Source organism: Selaginella moellendorffii, unplaced genomic scaffold (assembly GCF_000143415.4).
Source record: "Selaginella moellendorffii unplaced genomic scaffold, v1.0 SELMOscaffold_79, whole genome shotgun sequence".
Taxonomy (NCBI): domain Eukaryota; kingdom Viridiplantae; phylum Streptophyta; class Lycopodiopsida; order Selaginellales; family Selaginellaceae; genus Selaginella; species Selaginella moellendorffii.
The window spans coordinates 158,478-171,609 of NW_003314340.1; the positions used below are offsets into that span (position 1 = coordinate 158,478).

A 13,132-nucleotide genomic window follows, 5' to 3' on the forward strand; every position below is an offset into this window, starting at 1 on the left:
ACTTCGGATTCGGGTTCGGACTCGATCACGGACTCGATCTCGGACCCGATCTCGGACCCGACCTCGGACTCGACCTCGGACTCGGTCTTGGACCCGATTTCGGATCTCGGACTCCGTCTCGAACTCGGTCTCGAACTCGGACTCGAACTCGGTCCCCGAGTCGGTCTCGGACTCGATTCCGGACTCTATCTCGAACTCGGTCCTAGAGTCGGTCTTGGACTCGATCCTCGACTTGGTCCCATCTGATGAACTCTTTGTCATTTCGGTCAAGCTTTTTGGGGATCCTTGGATTGACTAAGAATTTTGGCACAAAATTTCACAAGATGATAGCTAGGGGGATTGTTTACATCCCCTCAGAAGCTCAACTCAAGATCTAACATAAACTTTACTAAGGTTTTTTTAGGGCATGGGGACTAAAGGTTGGAGGATCTTTAATGCTAGTGTTATGGAAACATAGCTCAGCAATGGAGAGATTGCCTTCTTTGTTAGATAATTTGAAAGCTTCACTCTTGGCATATTAAGAATATTTCTTATAGACAAACGTGAGGAGACTTTAAGGGATTTTTGGATCTAATGCAAGGATTTCTACCATAATTGGGGCTAGTGGTAGATAAAGGTGATTCAATGTTACATGTGTAAGGGATCTATATATTTCTTTTCCAATGCCTATTTTGAAGTAAATGAAGTTTATGGCATTTCTCTAGTCCTTATAGTAAGGCTAGGACTCTTTCGAAGATGAGCTAACACACTTGTCTCGTATGGGAGGAAAAGTAGTACACTCTAGCCTTGAGTTGAAGGACATTCACACCTTGCATGGAGCTATGAATTAGAGTTTAATTGTGATTGGACACTATTTTGGCACCAAAAGCACATTGGTGGTGAAGCACTATATGGCAAATCTCACAAGTCATAGAGCGTAGCAAGTGGCTTCAAGTTTCACAGTCGAGTTATCTAGGAGGCAAACAACCCAAGAATAGCATTGGGAATTTATACTTGTAATTTTGCTAATTGCTCTTTGTGAGATTGCACTCTCAATATTGTTTTAGTCTCTTTGGGATATAGAGTAATATACATATATATAACAAATAAGAGAGAATATAACTCTTGAAATCCCTCCTTTTATATCCTATAAGTGTGGTGGGAATTTACAATTGATTATTTTGTGTAATTTTCTTGACTTTAAAAGCTCAATTTAGAATCGTAAATGAAGTTTCTAAGTGGATTTCCCAATTTCCACTCTTCCACATCCCAGAACTTAATGCTCCATTTAAGTTGGTGTCTATGCATTAGAGCTGGTAGTAGCCACTAATATAGTTGTCACTAAAGGTATGGTGGTTTAGAGGAGTTTTCTCTTCTTCTTCTTTGAGATTTTCTTCTAGACACTCATTTTAAAGATTTTTGACATTAGCACATGTGGATGCCCTTTCATTGATATGCTACCTCATTCATTCACAGATGGACAAAATTTCCCTCTCATACCTCTTGTTTATCTTGAAAGTATTGAAGTAACTTTGTGGAGCCTTATAAAATTGAATTAATTGCTCCACCACTTTTTGCTCTAATGCATCAATTCTAGATTCCCTTGGCTTGAGTTGCATCCTAACATCTCTAAAATTCCCTCTCATGCCCAAACTATATAGTTGCTCTTAAAATATGGATGTGCTATTTATTTTCTTGGGTCTCTACTATAGCTACTAACTCTTGGTTGAGATATTGTCGGCAACCGTCTTGATGAGGGTGCTCACCATGATGACATTAAGGAGGAGTTGTGCTCCATAATTGTAAGGTTCCACGGATTGTTACAATATTGGGATGGTCACTTGTCATTGGGGATATACTCATACTCATGTTTAAATGGTCATGAGTCATATCAACCCTACTAGTACTTTGGTGTGAAAGCCAAATCTACCATGCTCAAGTAGTTGGAGTTGACAAGTGTTGCTCAACCTTGACCAATTGGGTTGAGAAGTTGCTTCTAGTTTTTATTTAATTGCTACAGTAGTTGGATTCTCTATGTTGGTAATTGGTGTAGTCTTAAGTAGTATGAGTTCAAGAATCTTGTCTTCAAGAACTTTCTATACAGGAATTTCTTATTCTAGTTCAGACACTTTCTTCTTTGTCTTGAGATTTTCTTTGTTGAGATTCTCCTACTCAAGAATTTTCCTTTTAGGATTTTCCTTTGCTAGATTCCCTAGCAATAAAATGACTTCTTTTAATTATAGTTGTCCTCTAACGCTTTGGGGAATGGTAAATTACCATTTGTTAATCTAAAACCTTCTTATTTGCAAGATTTGTTATGTTTTCCACTTTGAGAGTCTCTAGAAGAAATGTTTGAAGGAGGGGAATGATTGATTTCTTGCAAAGCCCTTTTTTCCTGAGTACTTTGGTGAGACTATTAAACTTTGAGTGAGTTTGTTGGCTAAATATCTTGCAATATTGCTTCCCACTACCTTCAAGAGATTTCTATAGATGAAGATAATGATTTTGCTTAATGAGGTGTTTGATCTTTGGTATTCCAATGACTCCATAAAGAAGTGAAAAATGTTTCTATAGTCTTCTTTCATGTTGATCATTTTCATGTATCTATCATTAATTCCCCACTTATGAGGAGCTTTCAAATTTATCCTGCCAAGTCGTTTTGTAATTGTGTTGGCATCAATGTAGTGGTACATATTACCCACTACAATTGCTTGTGCTACATGATCATAGTTTCAAATGAGAGTGGTGTTCATCTCAATTTCCAAAAGTGCTAAAAAATCCTAAAGCTTCAATGTGATTAAGAAGGCTTGGAGTAAACAATCTCTCTTCTAACAAATCATTATGGGTGTAAGGATGCCTAGGGATCTCCTCTTCTTCTTCTTCTCTTTATTCTTCATCTTTTTCCTCTCTATCTTCAATGTTGGTTTTTAGCCTCTTTGCCTCTTTTAGGGTTTTCAACTTCGTGGGATGGAATTGGTTCTTCTATGAGTCTAGCTTTCTTGGTCCTTGGCATACCTTGATCTAGGGAGAAGAGTGCTCATGCCATAGAAATTTGGTTAAATGCTAAATCTCAAAAATTTTGCAAAAGCTTGCATTGGTATTTTTTAAGTTTGTTGATGTTAATGGTCTAGAGTTCCTCCCCAACTAAAGTTTTTTACTTTGTTATGCTAAGGTTTTCAATCTTTACAATTATAATGGCCTTTCTCATCTTTTTTTTGCATTTTTTTTGCTAAGATTTTGGATATTTCTTCAAATTTGTTTTCTAATTTAGAATCTCTAATTCCTTCAATTTTTTTTTGCACTCATTGAATGTTTTATGGCACGCTTGTATAGCATTGAAAGTCCCTCAATCTTTCTTTCATAAAGTTTCTCAAGTTTTATTATTTCTCCAAGTTAATGGCTATGTGGAGCAATGGTACAATATCCAAAAGCATATTTAAATGGTGTATAATTTATTAAGGCTTTGTACGTAGTGTGATATACCTATATTGCATTGTGGATTCTCTCATCCTGTCTCTCTAGTTATTTTCACTATTTTCTTAAGGATTCTTTTCAAGGTTTTATTTATTAACACTACTTAGCCATTTCCTTGCAAGTAGTATGGCATTGTAGTTGATGATAAGTTCATGAATGAAAATCTTAATGGTGTTACTTTATGACAAGTTCACAAGATAAACCATATCTTGTGATAATTATGTTGTATAAGAATTTTATTGTCTTCTTTGCAGTTGTTTATTTCATTGACTTTTTGCCCACTTAATCATGTAAGTTTTCACAATTTATTGCACTTTATATAGATAATATTCTTCACCCTTTTTGAATTTTATTAAAGTTGTTTCTGTCTCTATCACACTATATTCTTCTAAGAATATTTATGATACTTTACTACATTTAAGAATGGTGAATTGTAAGCCATAGTTGATTCCCATCTCTAAAGCTTTGCACTTCTTCTACTGCTTTTACTAATGTTTTAGAGTATCAAAATTTAGTTGGTATACTAATGTATATTGCTAATGCTACTAGGCCAAATATTGTATATATTCCTAAATCCTTAGGGCAATATCTCATAGCTCCACAAATTATTCATTAGAAGGCAGCAAAATGAGTTCTTCAATATTTTAAAAGCATTATTAATATGAGATCACTTATACTTGTTTTGGAATTTATTCTATACATTGATTCAGATTAAGCTAGTGCAGTTAATGACTCTTATTGATCTACAAGAGGCTTGTTTCCTTATAAATTCTAGTTGCCTCTTGGTTTTCTAAGCATCAATAGTGCATAGCAATATTTTCTATAAAAATAAAATATTTTCAGCTAGTCTAGCCACTCAAGAAATCATATGACTTTATAGACTACTTACTGAGTTGGGACATTCTTCGTCACTCCCCACATCCATATATTATGATAATCAATCTACTATTATTTTGGCTAAAGATTCAGCCCTTCACTCAAAGTCTAAGCATATCAACATACTATCAGTATGTTTAATTTGAAATATGCCTCTTTGGCTACCTTTATTATGAAATATGTGGAGTCTTGGCCACTGATGCCCTGGTTAATGATTTAAGTGAGTAGTTTTTCATGTTTTGTTAATAGTGTCCATAATCTTATATCTTATGTTTTACTTTGCCTCTACATATCTGTAGGGGGGAAGGATATAGATAATTTATAGAAAATATAGGGTAGTAGTTATTAGGGATTAGAGGACTACCTTAAAGTAGTGTAAGCTAACATTTTAGTTTATGTGAACTTAAATAGTTATATGATGATCTAGTCTATACATATCAAGGATTATGTATTAGGGCATATTTTAACCTACCTTACTTCAAGGAGATCACAACACCCGCAGTAGCTTATGGAAATCTCACATACTCCAAGATGAAGCTTGAAGTGCTGTAGACAAAGCTGTCGAATGCACTTGCCGCCCAAAAACAAGAGCTCACAACCACTCCTAAACGAAGTGCTGCTCGGCACTATTGCTGGGTGTTGTGCGGCCCAACCATACTGCTGGAGCGCCGCCTATTGAGGCTGCCACGAGCTCCCATGTCAAGCAACCATGGGTGATGCTCACCGTGCCCATGGATGGAGCTCACAGCGCCCATCACAGCAAGATGGGAATATGCAAGTACTCTCTACCAGCAATCTCAAAATCAAGGTCAATAAAGTCAAGGATCAAGGCTTACATGACTGCTTGGACGTCGTCCTGGACAATAGCAAAAGGAAGTGGAGTAGATGTATCCAAGTATTGCTTGCAAATAGAATTTTTTCGAAAGTTTCACATCCTTAATTTTCTGATTAGCTTTTCATGGTGATAAATGTATGATTGGCAACTTGCTATTCTTCTGCAGATCAATTTTGTCTTTGAATCTGCACTCACACCCGCCGATAGGGCCTAAACTTGCCACCAGGTGGAACTCCCGGCGGCCCATGGGAGCTCCACTACTGTTTAGATTCCTTTCAGCTGAATATATAGATATGGTTTGTTTCATGGATGCAATGTATAATCATTACAAATTACATAATAAATTCTCTTGTTGTATAGGTGCAATCGAGGGTGAGTCAAAGTCTCTTCCAGAAACTGATAGATCATGGAAAGTCGGTCACTTGAATTTTCACGTTCATATCATATACGTAGCAAATACGTAATTGCAATGCGAACAAAACTATACTCTAGATTTTCAAAAGTTGTGATGTAACCCAAGGACTTCGCTTGCAACCCACCCGCTATATAAATGCACCCCGCCTCTCCATTCAATCAAACACTGCTCAGCTCTATCCATAGTTAAAGTGTTACTGTTTGCAATGGCGTCCCTTCGTGCTGTCGCTGCTTTCTTCTTGTGCATGCTCGTTGTTGCAATGGTGGAGCACGCCAATGTGGTGGAAGCTCAGGCAGCCTGTGCAACCCGTCCCTGTTGCGGTCCTCAGGGTGGAGGAGGCCGCTGCAACCCGGGCCTGTGCTGCAGCCAGTTTGGCTACTGCGGATCGACATCTGATTACTGTGGTGCGGGCTGCCAGCCTCGCTATGGAAGATGCAACTAAATATTCCATATAATGTGCTAGACACCTGCAACATGAAAGTTGCGAATAATATCTAAATAAGCACTGGTGTCCTTTATTCTCTTTTTATATATATGGTGTAATGTTACCAAGCTGAACGCATTAAGCATCTCATCCAATGCAATCTCCTTCGTCATGACGCCCAATGCGCTGCAGGTTAGTGTGGTGGATTCCTTCCACTGCATGAAATAGCTTTTCTTTTACAGCATTCATCTGAATTGGACCTGCTATTTCTCCCTTGGCTTGGCATTCAAATTAAGCAGTGAACAGAAAGCGTACAGGAGCGGCCTGGTGTAAGACCTCAGATTGACTTTTTATTCAGGGCTTCAATGTAGAAATCGCAGTGATCTGTTGAGTGCTAGAGCAGCAGCATCCTCTCTTTGCATCGGCTGTTTTTTAAGGCAGACTGTACGAATTTATAATGTTCATGGTCGTAACATGTTATGTGGCACTTGAGCATTGCTATCGCACTAGCTTATCTCTTAGCTGCGCAGCTAAGAAAGAAGTTGAGTCCAACCAGAAGGACTGGGCTGTGATTCACATAATAAACATTTTGGTTTTACCAAGCAAGGTTGGCTCTATCACTTGAGATGCACAGCCGTCTGGGCGCTATATCTAGAGTGGTAGGATTGTAGTTGCAATGGTTTCAATGCCAATATCTTTTATTTGATGATATTACTATGACAACAAGAGATTGGCGATTGTTCGTGGGGCTGATTCAAATTGCCAGGCATAGAGCTGGATTTACTGGAACAAGCTTCTTATAAAATTCATACACCGGCAATAACGTGCAATAAAAAGGAATCAAGACTCAAGAATCTAACATCTAGCTTACAACTAGGTCATGATCTTCTTTTAACTTGCGTTCATTTTTGAGGAATTACAGCTTGCTTTTGAGACTGGAAGGGAGAGCACAGCTCCAAGGCCTAGGAATCCTGTGCTGGTGCACATGATCCTGAGCCACCATGGCATGCGCCGCCATTGGAAGGAGAGAATTGAGTGCGAGAGAAATAAAAGCTGCAATGGATAGCCGTTGAAAAACCACACATCCAACCTTCTAAAGTCTCTACTGTCACAGCTTTATGACCAGACTGGCATCAGTTTTTTGACATTTGAACTTGCTACAGTGGCATCTTGCGGGTGCAGCGGACAGAAAAAAGAATCAGAAACACAAGAACAAGAAAACAAGGCTAGATACTGAAAAACAAAACTGGAAACCAAACTTCTATCTTCTACCTTATTTTGACAGTGCTTGTTCCATGTGAAGTGTGAAAGTTTAATTACCCAAATAGCAGCACTCTCTCTCTCTCTCTCTCTCTCCAAGTTTGTGAATGGCATCTGTTCGATTTGGAGCTCTCACTGCTCTCTTCCTGTTCGTGCTCGTTATCGCAATGGCCGGTGTCATGGTGGAAGCTCAGGGAGAGTGCGCAAACGGGCCGTGTTGCGGTGCTCAGGGTGGCGGAGGCGTCTGCACCTCGACCCTGTGCTGCAGCCAGTTCGGCTTCTGCGGATGGTCGAGTGATTTCTGTGGAGCGGGCTGCCAGAAGGGATACGGCAGCTGCAACTAACACCAAAGTTTGCCAGAAACTAGTTTCAATCTGTAGCCACTCTCGCCACTCTGGATCAATAAGTCACATGGCCATGTTTCCATTGATTCTTAAGACTTGATCAATTTCCAAAACGTTCAATATTACATGTTTTAGATCCATGAAAAAGGGCGAAAGGTGGTGGATCGAGATTAGGGCTTGTTTTAATACATCTAAAACAACGTTTCTTCTTGGTCTAGAAAACGCCGTCCACCAAATTGTGTAGAGAAGCTCCTGAGAAGTTTCTCTTGACTTGATATCAAACCATCCACGCAACTTTGCCTTAGCAACAAAATTGCGCAACTTAGCAAGCGCAAACAGACCCAGAAAAGAGTCGCAACGAGGAAGAGAGATCCAGAGATGAAGCAAGCCCTGGTAAAGTAAAAGAAAATGGTAGCAATGGGGAAGAACAAGGGCCATGTCGTCGCAGTACCTTTCCCGGCCCAGGGCCATATGTCGCCAATGCTCCATCTTTGCAAGCGCATCGCGGCCGATGGCTACCGCGTCTCGTTCGTCAATCCCAGCAGCATACACGAGCAGATGGTCCGCCGCTGGAAGCCATCGCCAGGCCTGGACATCCACCTGGATCAGCTCCCATTCTCAGTCCACATCCCCCACGGCATGGACACTTACGCGGCGCTCAACTTGAGCTGGTTCTTCGACGAGCTCGCCACCATGTCCGCCTCGCTCACCGAGCTCCTCCACAGATTCTCGGACGAGGGAGCTCCGGCTTGCTGCGTCATCTCGGATGTCTTCCTGCCGTGGACTCAGGACGTCGCCAACAAAGCTGGAATCCCGCGAGTTGTCCTCTGGGCGTCTGGTGCGACGTGGTCGGTGTTCGAGACCTATGCAAAGGAGCTGTCAGAGAGAGGTCACTTGCCATTGAAAGGTAAGCAAGCACTTACCTTTGGGGAAAAGCTCTGGACCGGAACGTAACGTTGGCTGTGTTTGCAGACTCGGATGTTTTCGACGATAGCTGCACCATCGACTATCTTCCGGGAGTCACTCCGCTTCCAGCATCCGCCATCCCGACTTACATGAGAATCACAGAAAAACGCTGGGTGGAGCTCATACTAGAGAGGTGTGAAAGCATCTGGCGTCGAGAAACTCCGTGGATACTTGTCAACTCTTTCTACGAGCTGGAGCAGATCACTTTCGACTCGATGGTTAAGGAGTTTGGCGAGAACTACGTCCCGATCGGCCCACTGTTCTTGCGTGACGGTCGTGACGGTGAGTCGGCAGGGCCCGAAAATGTCTTGCTGCGCGACCAGAGTATGGAATCGCTGGAGTGGCTCGACCAGCAGAAGGAATCGTCGGTGCTCTACATATCCTTCGGTAGCATCGCCGCTATTAGCAAGGAACAGTTTGAAGAACTGTCTGGAGCTCTTGAGGACTTGCAGCAGCCGTTCCTGTGGGTAGTGCGGCCGGAGCTCTTCACAAACTTCACGCCGGAGTTCCAAACTTCATATGCGAGCTTCTGCGAGAGGACCAAGGCGCTGGGAATGGTGATACCTTGGGGAACCCAGCTGCAAATCCTACAGCACCCGGCTCTTGGAGGATTCCTCACACACTGCGGCTGGAACTCCATCATCGAGAGCATTGCCAATGGCGTTCCTATGATTGCTTGGCCGTGGGGAGCGGAGCAGAACACCAACGCCAAGCTCATAACAGTCGACTGGAAAGTTGCCTCCAAACTTCCAACCAGGGGTTACTTCGAGCTCGTCCCAAAGTCCGAGATTGCCAAGGCCATCAAAGCCGTGACGGACGACGGGCAGGAGCGGGCTGTCCTCCAAGAAAACGTACAGCGTCTGAAGAAGCTGGCCAGGAAAGCTATTCTCGACGGAGGGCAGTCTTTGTTGAATCTGGAGAAGTTCCTTGACCAGATCGGTCAATGGGCTTCTTGAAAGCTGTTCTCGATACGTTCTTCGCTGACCAGCGCATAATAGCTTGTTGCATTCAGCTGCTCTCTCTCCCACTGCTCCCTCCCTCCCCGTGTCTGTACCGTCCTCCCTGTGTGACGGCGCAAAGTCGAGTCAAGTGAACTGTCCATTTAGTTGAGACTTTCAGCCCTGTACGACCTTGGCCGCAGCAGCAGTGTCGCATTCGGCGGCAGCGCTGCCGACCTTCCTTTCCCCATAACTGTGCAGAACCTTGAGCAGCTTCACAGCTTTGCGCCTCGCCCTCTGCGTGCAATGGCTCTGGAGCAGCAGCAGCAAGGACGTCGAAGCCCGCGCTTGAAAGGCCATCTCCAGTGCCTCCTCATTGCTGTCCAAAGGAGTGCTGGTCTCGGTGCAAATAACGGAGCACAGCACCCCCGCTGCGTACTCCGTCCCACGGTCCGACACCCTGAGAATCATGCTCAGTAGCAAAGGAATCGCCAGCGCGTGGCGCAGGATTGCCGCTCTTCCCTCCAAAGTCGTCGACAGCAGCTCCAAAGTTGCTAGCATCCTCTCGGAAGTCACCCCTTTGGCTTCCGTGAGCAGCTCCAGCAAACTTGCCACCACCCCTGCCTTGACTGCTGCCACCCGGTTGTCCTTGCTCAAGCACAGCGCTAGCAACGCCTTCACCCCACACTTGACAAGCTGCTCCTCACGCTCGCTCAAGAGTCCCACCACTGCTTCCAAAAAACTCCCAGCGTCTAACGTATCAACCTGCTGTTCTTCGCTTTGAGAGACCGCCGAGAGCATGACTACAAGCGTCGTAGCCGCCACCTTAGACGAGCTTGGACCTGTTCGAAGGAGCCGCTCTAGCACCGAACTAATGCCTGGAGCCCGAGCTATTGCTTCCAACACTAAGTCGCTACTACTAGAAAGAGTGACGAGCAAACTAAACACTACATCCAATACCTCCGCAGACTTATCTATATCGTTGCCCTCGTCCGACACCAAGAACGCCACAAGCTCGCTGTGGAGTCCCATCTTCACCATCGTCTGGCGATTCCGCGATGAAACCGCCAGTGAGCTCAGCGATCTTAGAGCCTGTGACGAACAGCACCTGGAGCTTATGACCTCCCTGACAAGATCCTCCAGAGACCGTGGCTGTTGATGCTTCTCTAAACATCCCAGTTCCTGGATTCTTACCCGTGGCGATTCTACGCGAGGACTGATCACATCGATCGTGGCCAAGTACCGACTGCCGGCATTGCCCCTGACGCTGCGATTGTGTAATTTGAGGGCAAGCTCCCATTGCGTCGAGCTCGGCACTCTCTGGAATCTCCTGTTGCATTCTTGCCTCTCTGCCGCCTCCGCCGCGACCCTATTCTCTTTGTCATCGCTGCAAGAGGAGGCGATCGTCGTGGTCGCTACCGATGACGCCGATGAGGAGCTGCGATCCTGCGGCACAGCTGGAGATGGCGTGCAAGGGCTGAGGACCACATCCGAGCACGCGCCAAACATCCCGCACGAGAAAATCTGCGCTGGCTTCACATATTTCAGCCGCGGATGATGCCGCCGCAGCTTCATCGATGCGCCTCGATCAAGCACAAAGATCGAAATCTATCGGCGCCGAAAGGAAGATCGAAGCGCGGAAGGAGAAGAACCCTGACAGAGCTAGCCCGATCGAAGCGCCGCGGATGATTGCTGGATTCCCCCTCGCATTTCTCTATAACCCTGGCAGCATTCTCTGGCGCGCGCCAATAACCTGAAGCCCTCCACCATTCGATCAGTCGATCCAACGGCAGCCGCGGCCCACCACGTGGCAATCAAACATATTTTGGAATCCGAGCCGTTAAAACCCCAAACGCAGCGATCGCGACCGTCCATCTGGCATTCTGTTCACACGAACAAGCGTGGCTCTCAATAAATGGACCCGAGAAACGAATACAGGAGAAGAACGTTGATTCAAACCATAGACGATTTTGGCGGTTAGCTGACTCTTTGACCGCCCGCCTCGAACGAATATTCACGCCAGGTGTACGGGCATATCCCATGCCTTTATTGCCTACACGGAGCTTTAAGGCAGCGTGCCAAAAATTCGATCCCAGAAATTCGAAGTTATGCCAAAGCCTACTGTCTGGTTCTTGAAGTGATGATTCAAATGGTACCTCTGGAAAAATCAATCTTTGGATGAGCGATCGAAAGATATGGTGGGAAAAAATGATTTTTCTTACCTTGAGCCTTCTACTCCATTGATCGAAGGCGACTCCATGGTGGAGAAAGTAGTGTGTAACGTCGTAGATCACGTAGCCGAGGATCCCTCCTCCCAGGATCGTTGGCGCCATTTCGCGAGGAGCTAGCGACGCGATGATCGGCCAGAACTGGAGAGCAAAGCGTGGATCGATCGATAAGTTCGTGATAGATCATCAAAAGTTTTTGGAGAACTTTGCTTACGATCGAGAGAAACCCGAGAGTGGCCGCTGGAGGAAACACTAGCCGGTACCCGTCCATTGGATGCTTGTGGTGGCAACCATGAAGGAGATAATGGAATGTGTTCGACCTGCGAGATCCAAAGTTTCAAAGTTGGCCTCGAGAAAAATGGAAAAAGATCATAAGCACTCTTACCAGTAGCCTGATGTTTTGACGTGAAAAAGAAATCGATGCATGCTATACTCGAGAAGTGACCAGATAATCACTCCAGAGATCAAGCACGAGACAATGCTTTGCGACTTTAGGCCTCTTTGAGATGACACAAGTAGAAGCCAGCATATAAATGGAAGCCAAACCAGCGGGATCACCCACCAGACTGTTCGTGTCAAAGACTGGAACCAAAGGAAGAACTTGAGATTTCTAGCTTGGAAGTTTCGGAAGATCGCGTACCTCGAGGATCTGGTTCTCGAAAAACCGAGGGCTCTCTTTGCAAACGATAGGCTGGTGCACCCATTTCTCGTAAGCGTCTCCGAGGTGACCGACCTGAGCGACGAGAGGTTTGCTCAAATCGACTGTGAAGCCTCGAGTCTTTGGTTTTGTCTCTGAATCCTCGGAGTTCTTCGATCTATACAATCGCAGAAGTTTGAAGTCCCAACTTATAGAAGAAAAACCAAAGAACACTCGAGAAAACCACACCTGTGTTGCGAATTCTCAAGAATTCCAATGTGGAACTTCTCCAAAGTATCGAATGCGGCATCGCTGTGAGAATGCGCGGCCGGATCGTCGGAGCCCCTCATCAAGCTTCCAACATTGTCACTGTCAAGGCTCTGGGAAATTATCTGGAAAAACCATTATAAGGTTCCATCAAACAGTTCCTAGCTACTGGGAATCAAATCAAACTCTTACCTGTGGGCCTCCCGGATGATCATCTAGGAACTGTGTCACATCGTAGACCTGGCCATCGACAATAATCCACGCATCCCCGGCGGATCTGTGCTTGCGGACGTCCGCCAAGCTCCACACACCCATTGACCGATCGATCGACCGATCCAATCGATCGATCCAGCGCCGGGAGGGATCGCAATGTAGATCTATCGCTAACAAGATCGAGCGTCGCTCACACACTCCCACCGCATCGGGCAAAAGCCTTTCCGACACAAATCCTGACGAAATGGACGGCTCAGATTGAGCCCTAAACTAAAA

The 13,132-nt window shown here is 44.7% G+C and overlaps 3 protein-coding genes and 1 long non-coding RNA gene across 4 annotated transcripts; 1 reads left to right on the forward strand and 3 right to left on the reverse strand.

Annotated features, from left to right (window-relative positions):
* Positions 1-7,755: 7,755 nt before the first annotated feature.
* Positions 7,756-8,167, reverse strand: LOC112341221. The gene is made up of 2 exons (XR_002990468.1): positions 8,059-8,167; positions 7,756-7,997 (listed from the first exon to the last, which is right to left on the reverse strand). It is a non-coding gene; the product is annotated as an uncharacterized LOC112341221 (long non-coding RNA).
* On the forward strand, positions 7,987-9,661 carry LOC9656734 (linamarin synthase 1). The gene is made up of 2 exons (XM_024661021.1): positions 7,987-8,514; positions 8,580-9,661. The coding sequence occupies exons 1-2, from the start codon at positions 8,016-8,018 to the stop codon at positions 9,527-9,529; spliced, it is 1,449 nt and encodes a 482-aa protein (XP_024516789.1). The 5' UTR covers positions 7,987-8,015; the 3' UTR covers positions 9,530-9,661.
* A 27-nt stretch (positions 9,662-9,688) lies between these two features.
* On the reverse strand, positions 9,689-11,086 carry LOC112341211 (U-box domain-containing protein 26-like). Its single transcript, XM_024660991.1, has one exon. The coding sequence runs from the start codon at positions 11,084-11,086 to the stop codon at positions 9,689-9,691; it is 1,398 nt and encodes a 465-aa protein (XP_024516759.1).
* A 301-nt stretch (positions 11,087-11,387) lies between these two features.
* Positions 11,388-13,101, reverse strand: LOC9662842 (dihydroceramide fatty acyl 2-hydroxylase FAH2). Its single transcript, XM_002987144.2, has 7 exons — positions 12,836-13,101; positions 12,626-12,768; positions 12,380-12,554; positions 12,125-12,321; positions 11,954-12,059; positions 11,734-11,880; positions 11,388-11,669 (listed from the first exon to the last, which is right to left on the reverse strand). Exons 1-7 carry the CDS (start codon positions 12,956-12,958, stop codon positions 11,577-11,579), a joined length of 984 nt encoding a protein of 327 aa, XP_002987190.2. The 5' UTR covers positions 12,959-13,101; the 3' UTR covers positions 11,388-11,576.
* Positions 13,102-13,132: the final 31 nt, after the last annotated feature.

Excerpts from the sequence above, each read along its gene's own strand:
- LOC9662842 (XM_002987144.2), bottom strand. The coding sequence starts at position 12,958 with ATGGGTGTGTGGAGCTTGGCGGACGTCCGCAAGCACAGATCCGCCGGG. Across the intron at positions 12,060-12,124 it reads GTCAAAACATCAGGCTACTG|GTCGAACACATTCCATTATC; the intron begins GTAAGAGTGCTT and ends TGGATCTCGCAG. Across the intron at positions 11,670-11,733 it reads AATGGAGTAGAAGGCTCAAG|AGGTACCATTTGAATCATCA; the intron begins GTAAGAAAAATC and ends TGATTTTTCCAG.
- LOC9656734 (XM_024661021.1), top strand. The coding sequence starts at position 8,016 with ATGGTAGCAATGGGGAAGAACAAGGGCCATGTCGTCGCAGTACCTTTC. Across the intron at positions 8,515-8,579 it reads AGGTCACTTGCCATTGAAAG|ACTCGGATGTTTTCGACGAT; the intron begins GTAAGCAAGCAC and ends CTGTGTTTGCAG.
- LOC112341211 (XM_024660991.1), bottom strand. The coding sequence starts at position 11,086 with ATGAAGCTGCGGCGGCATCATCCGCGGCTGAAATATGTGAAGCCAGCG.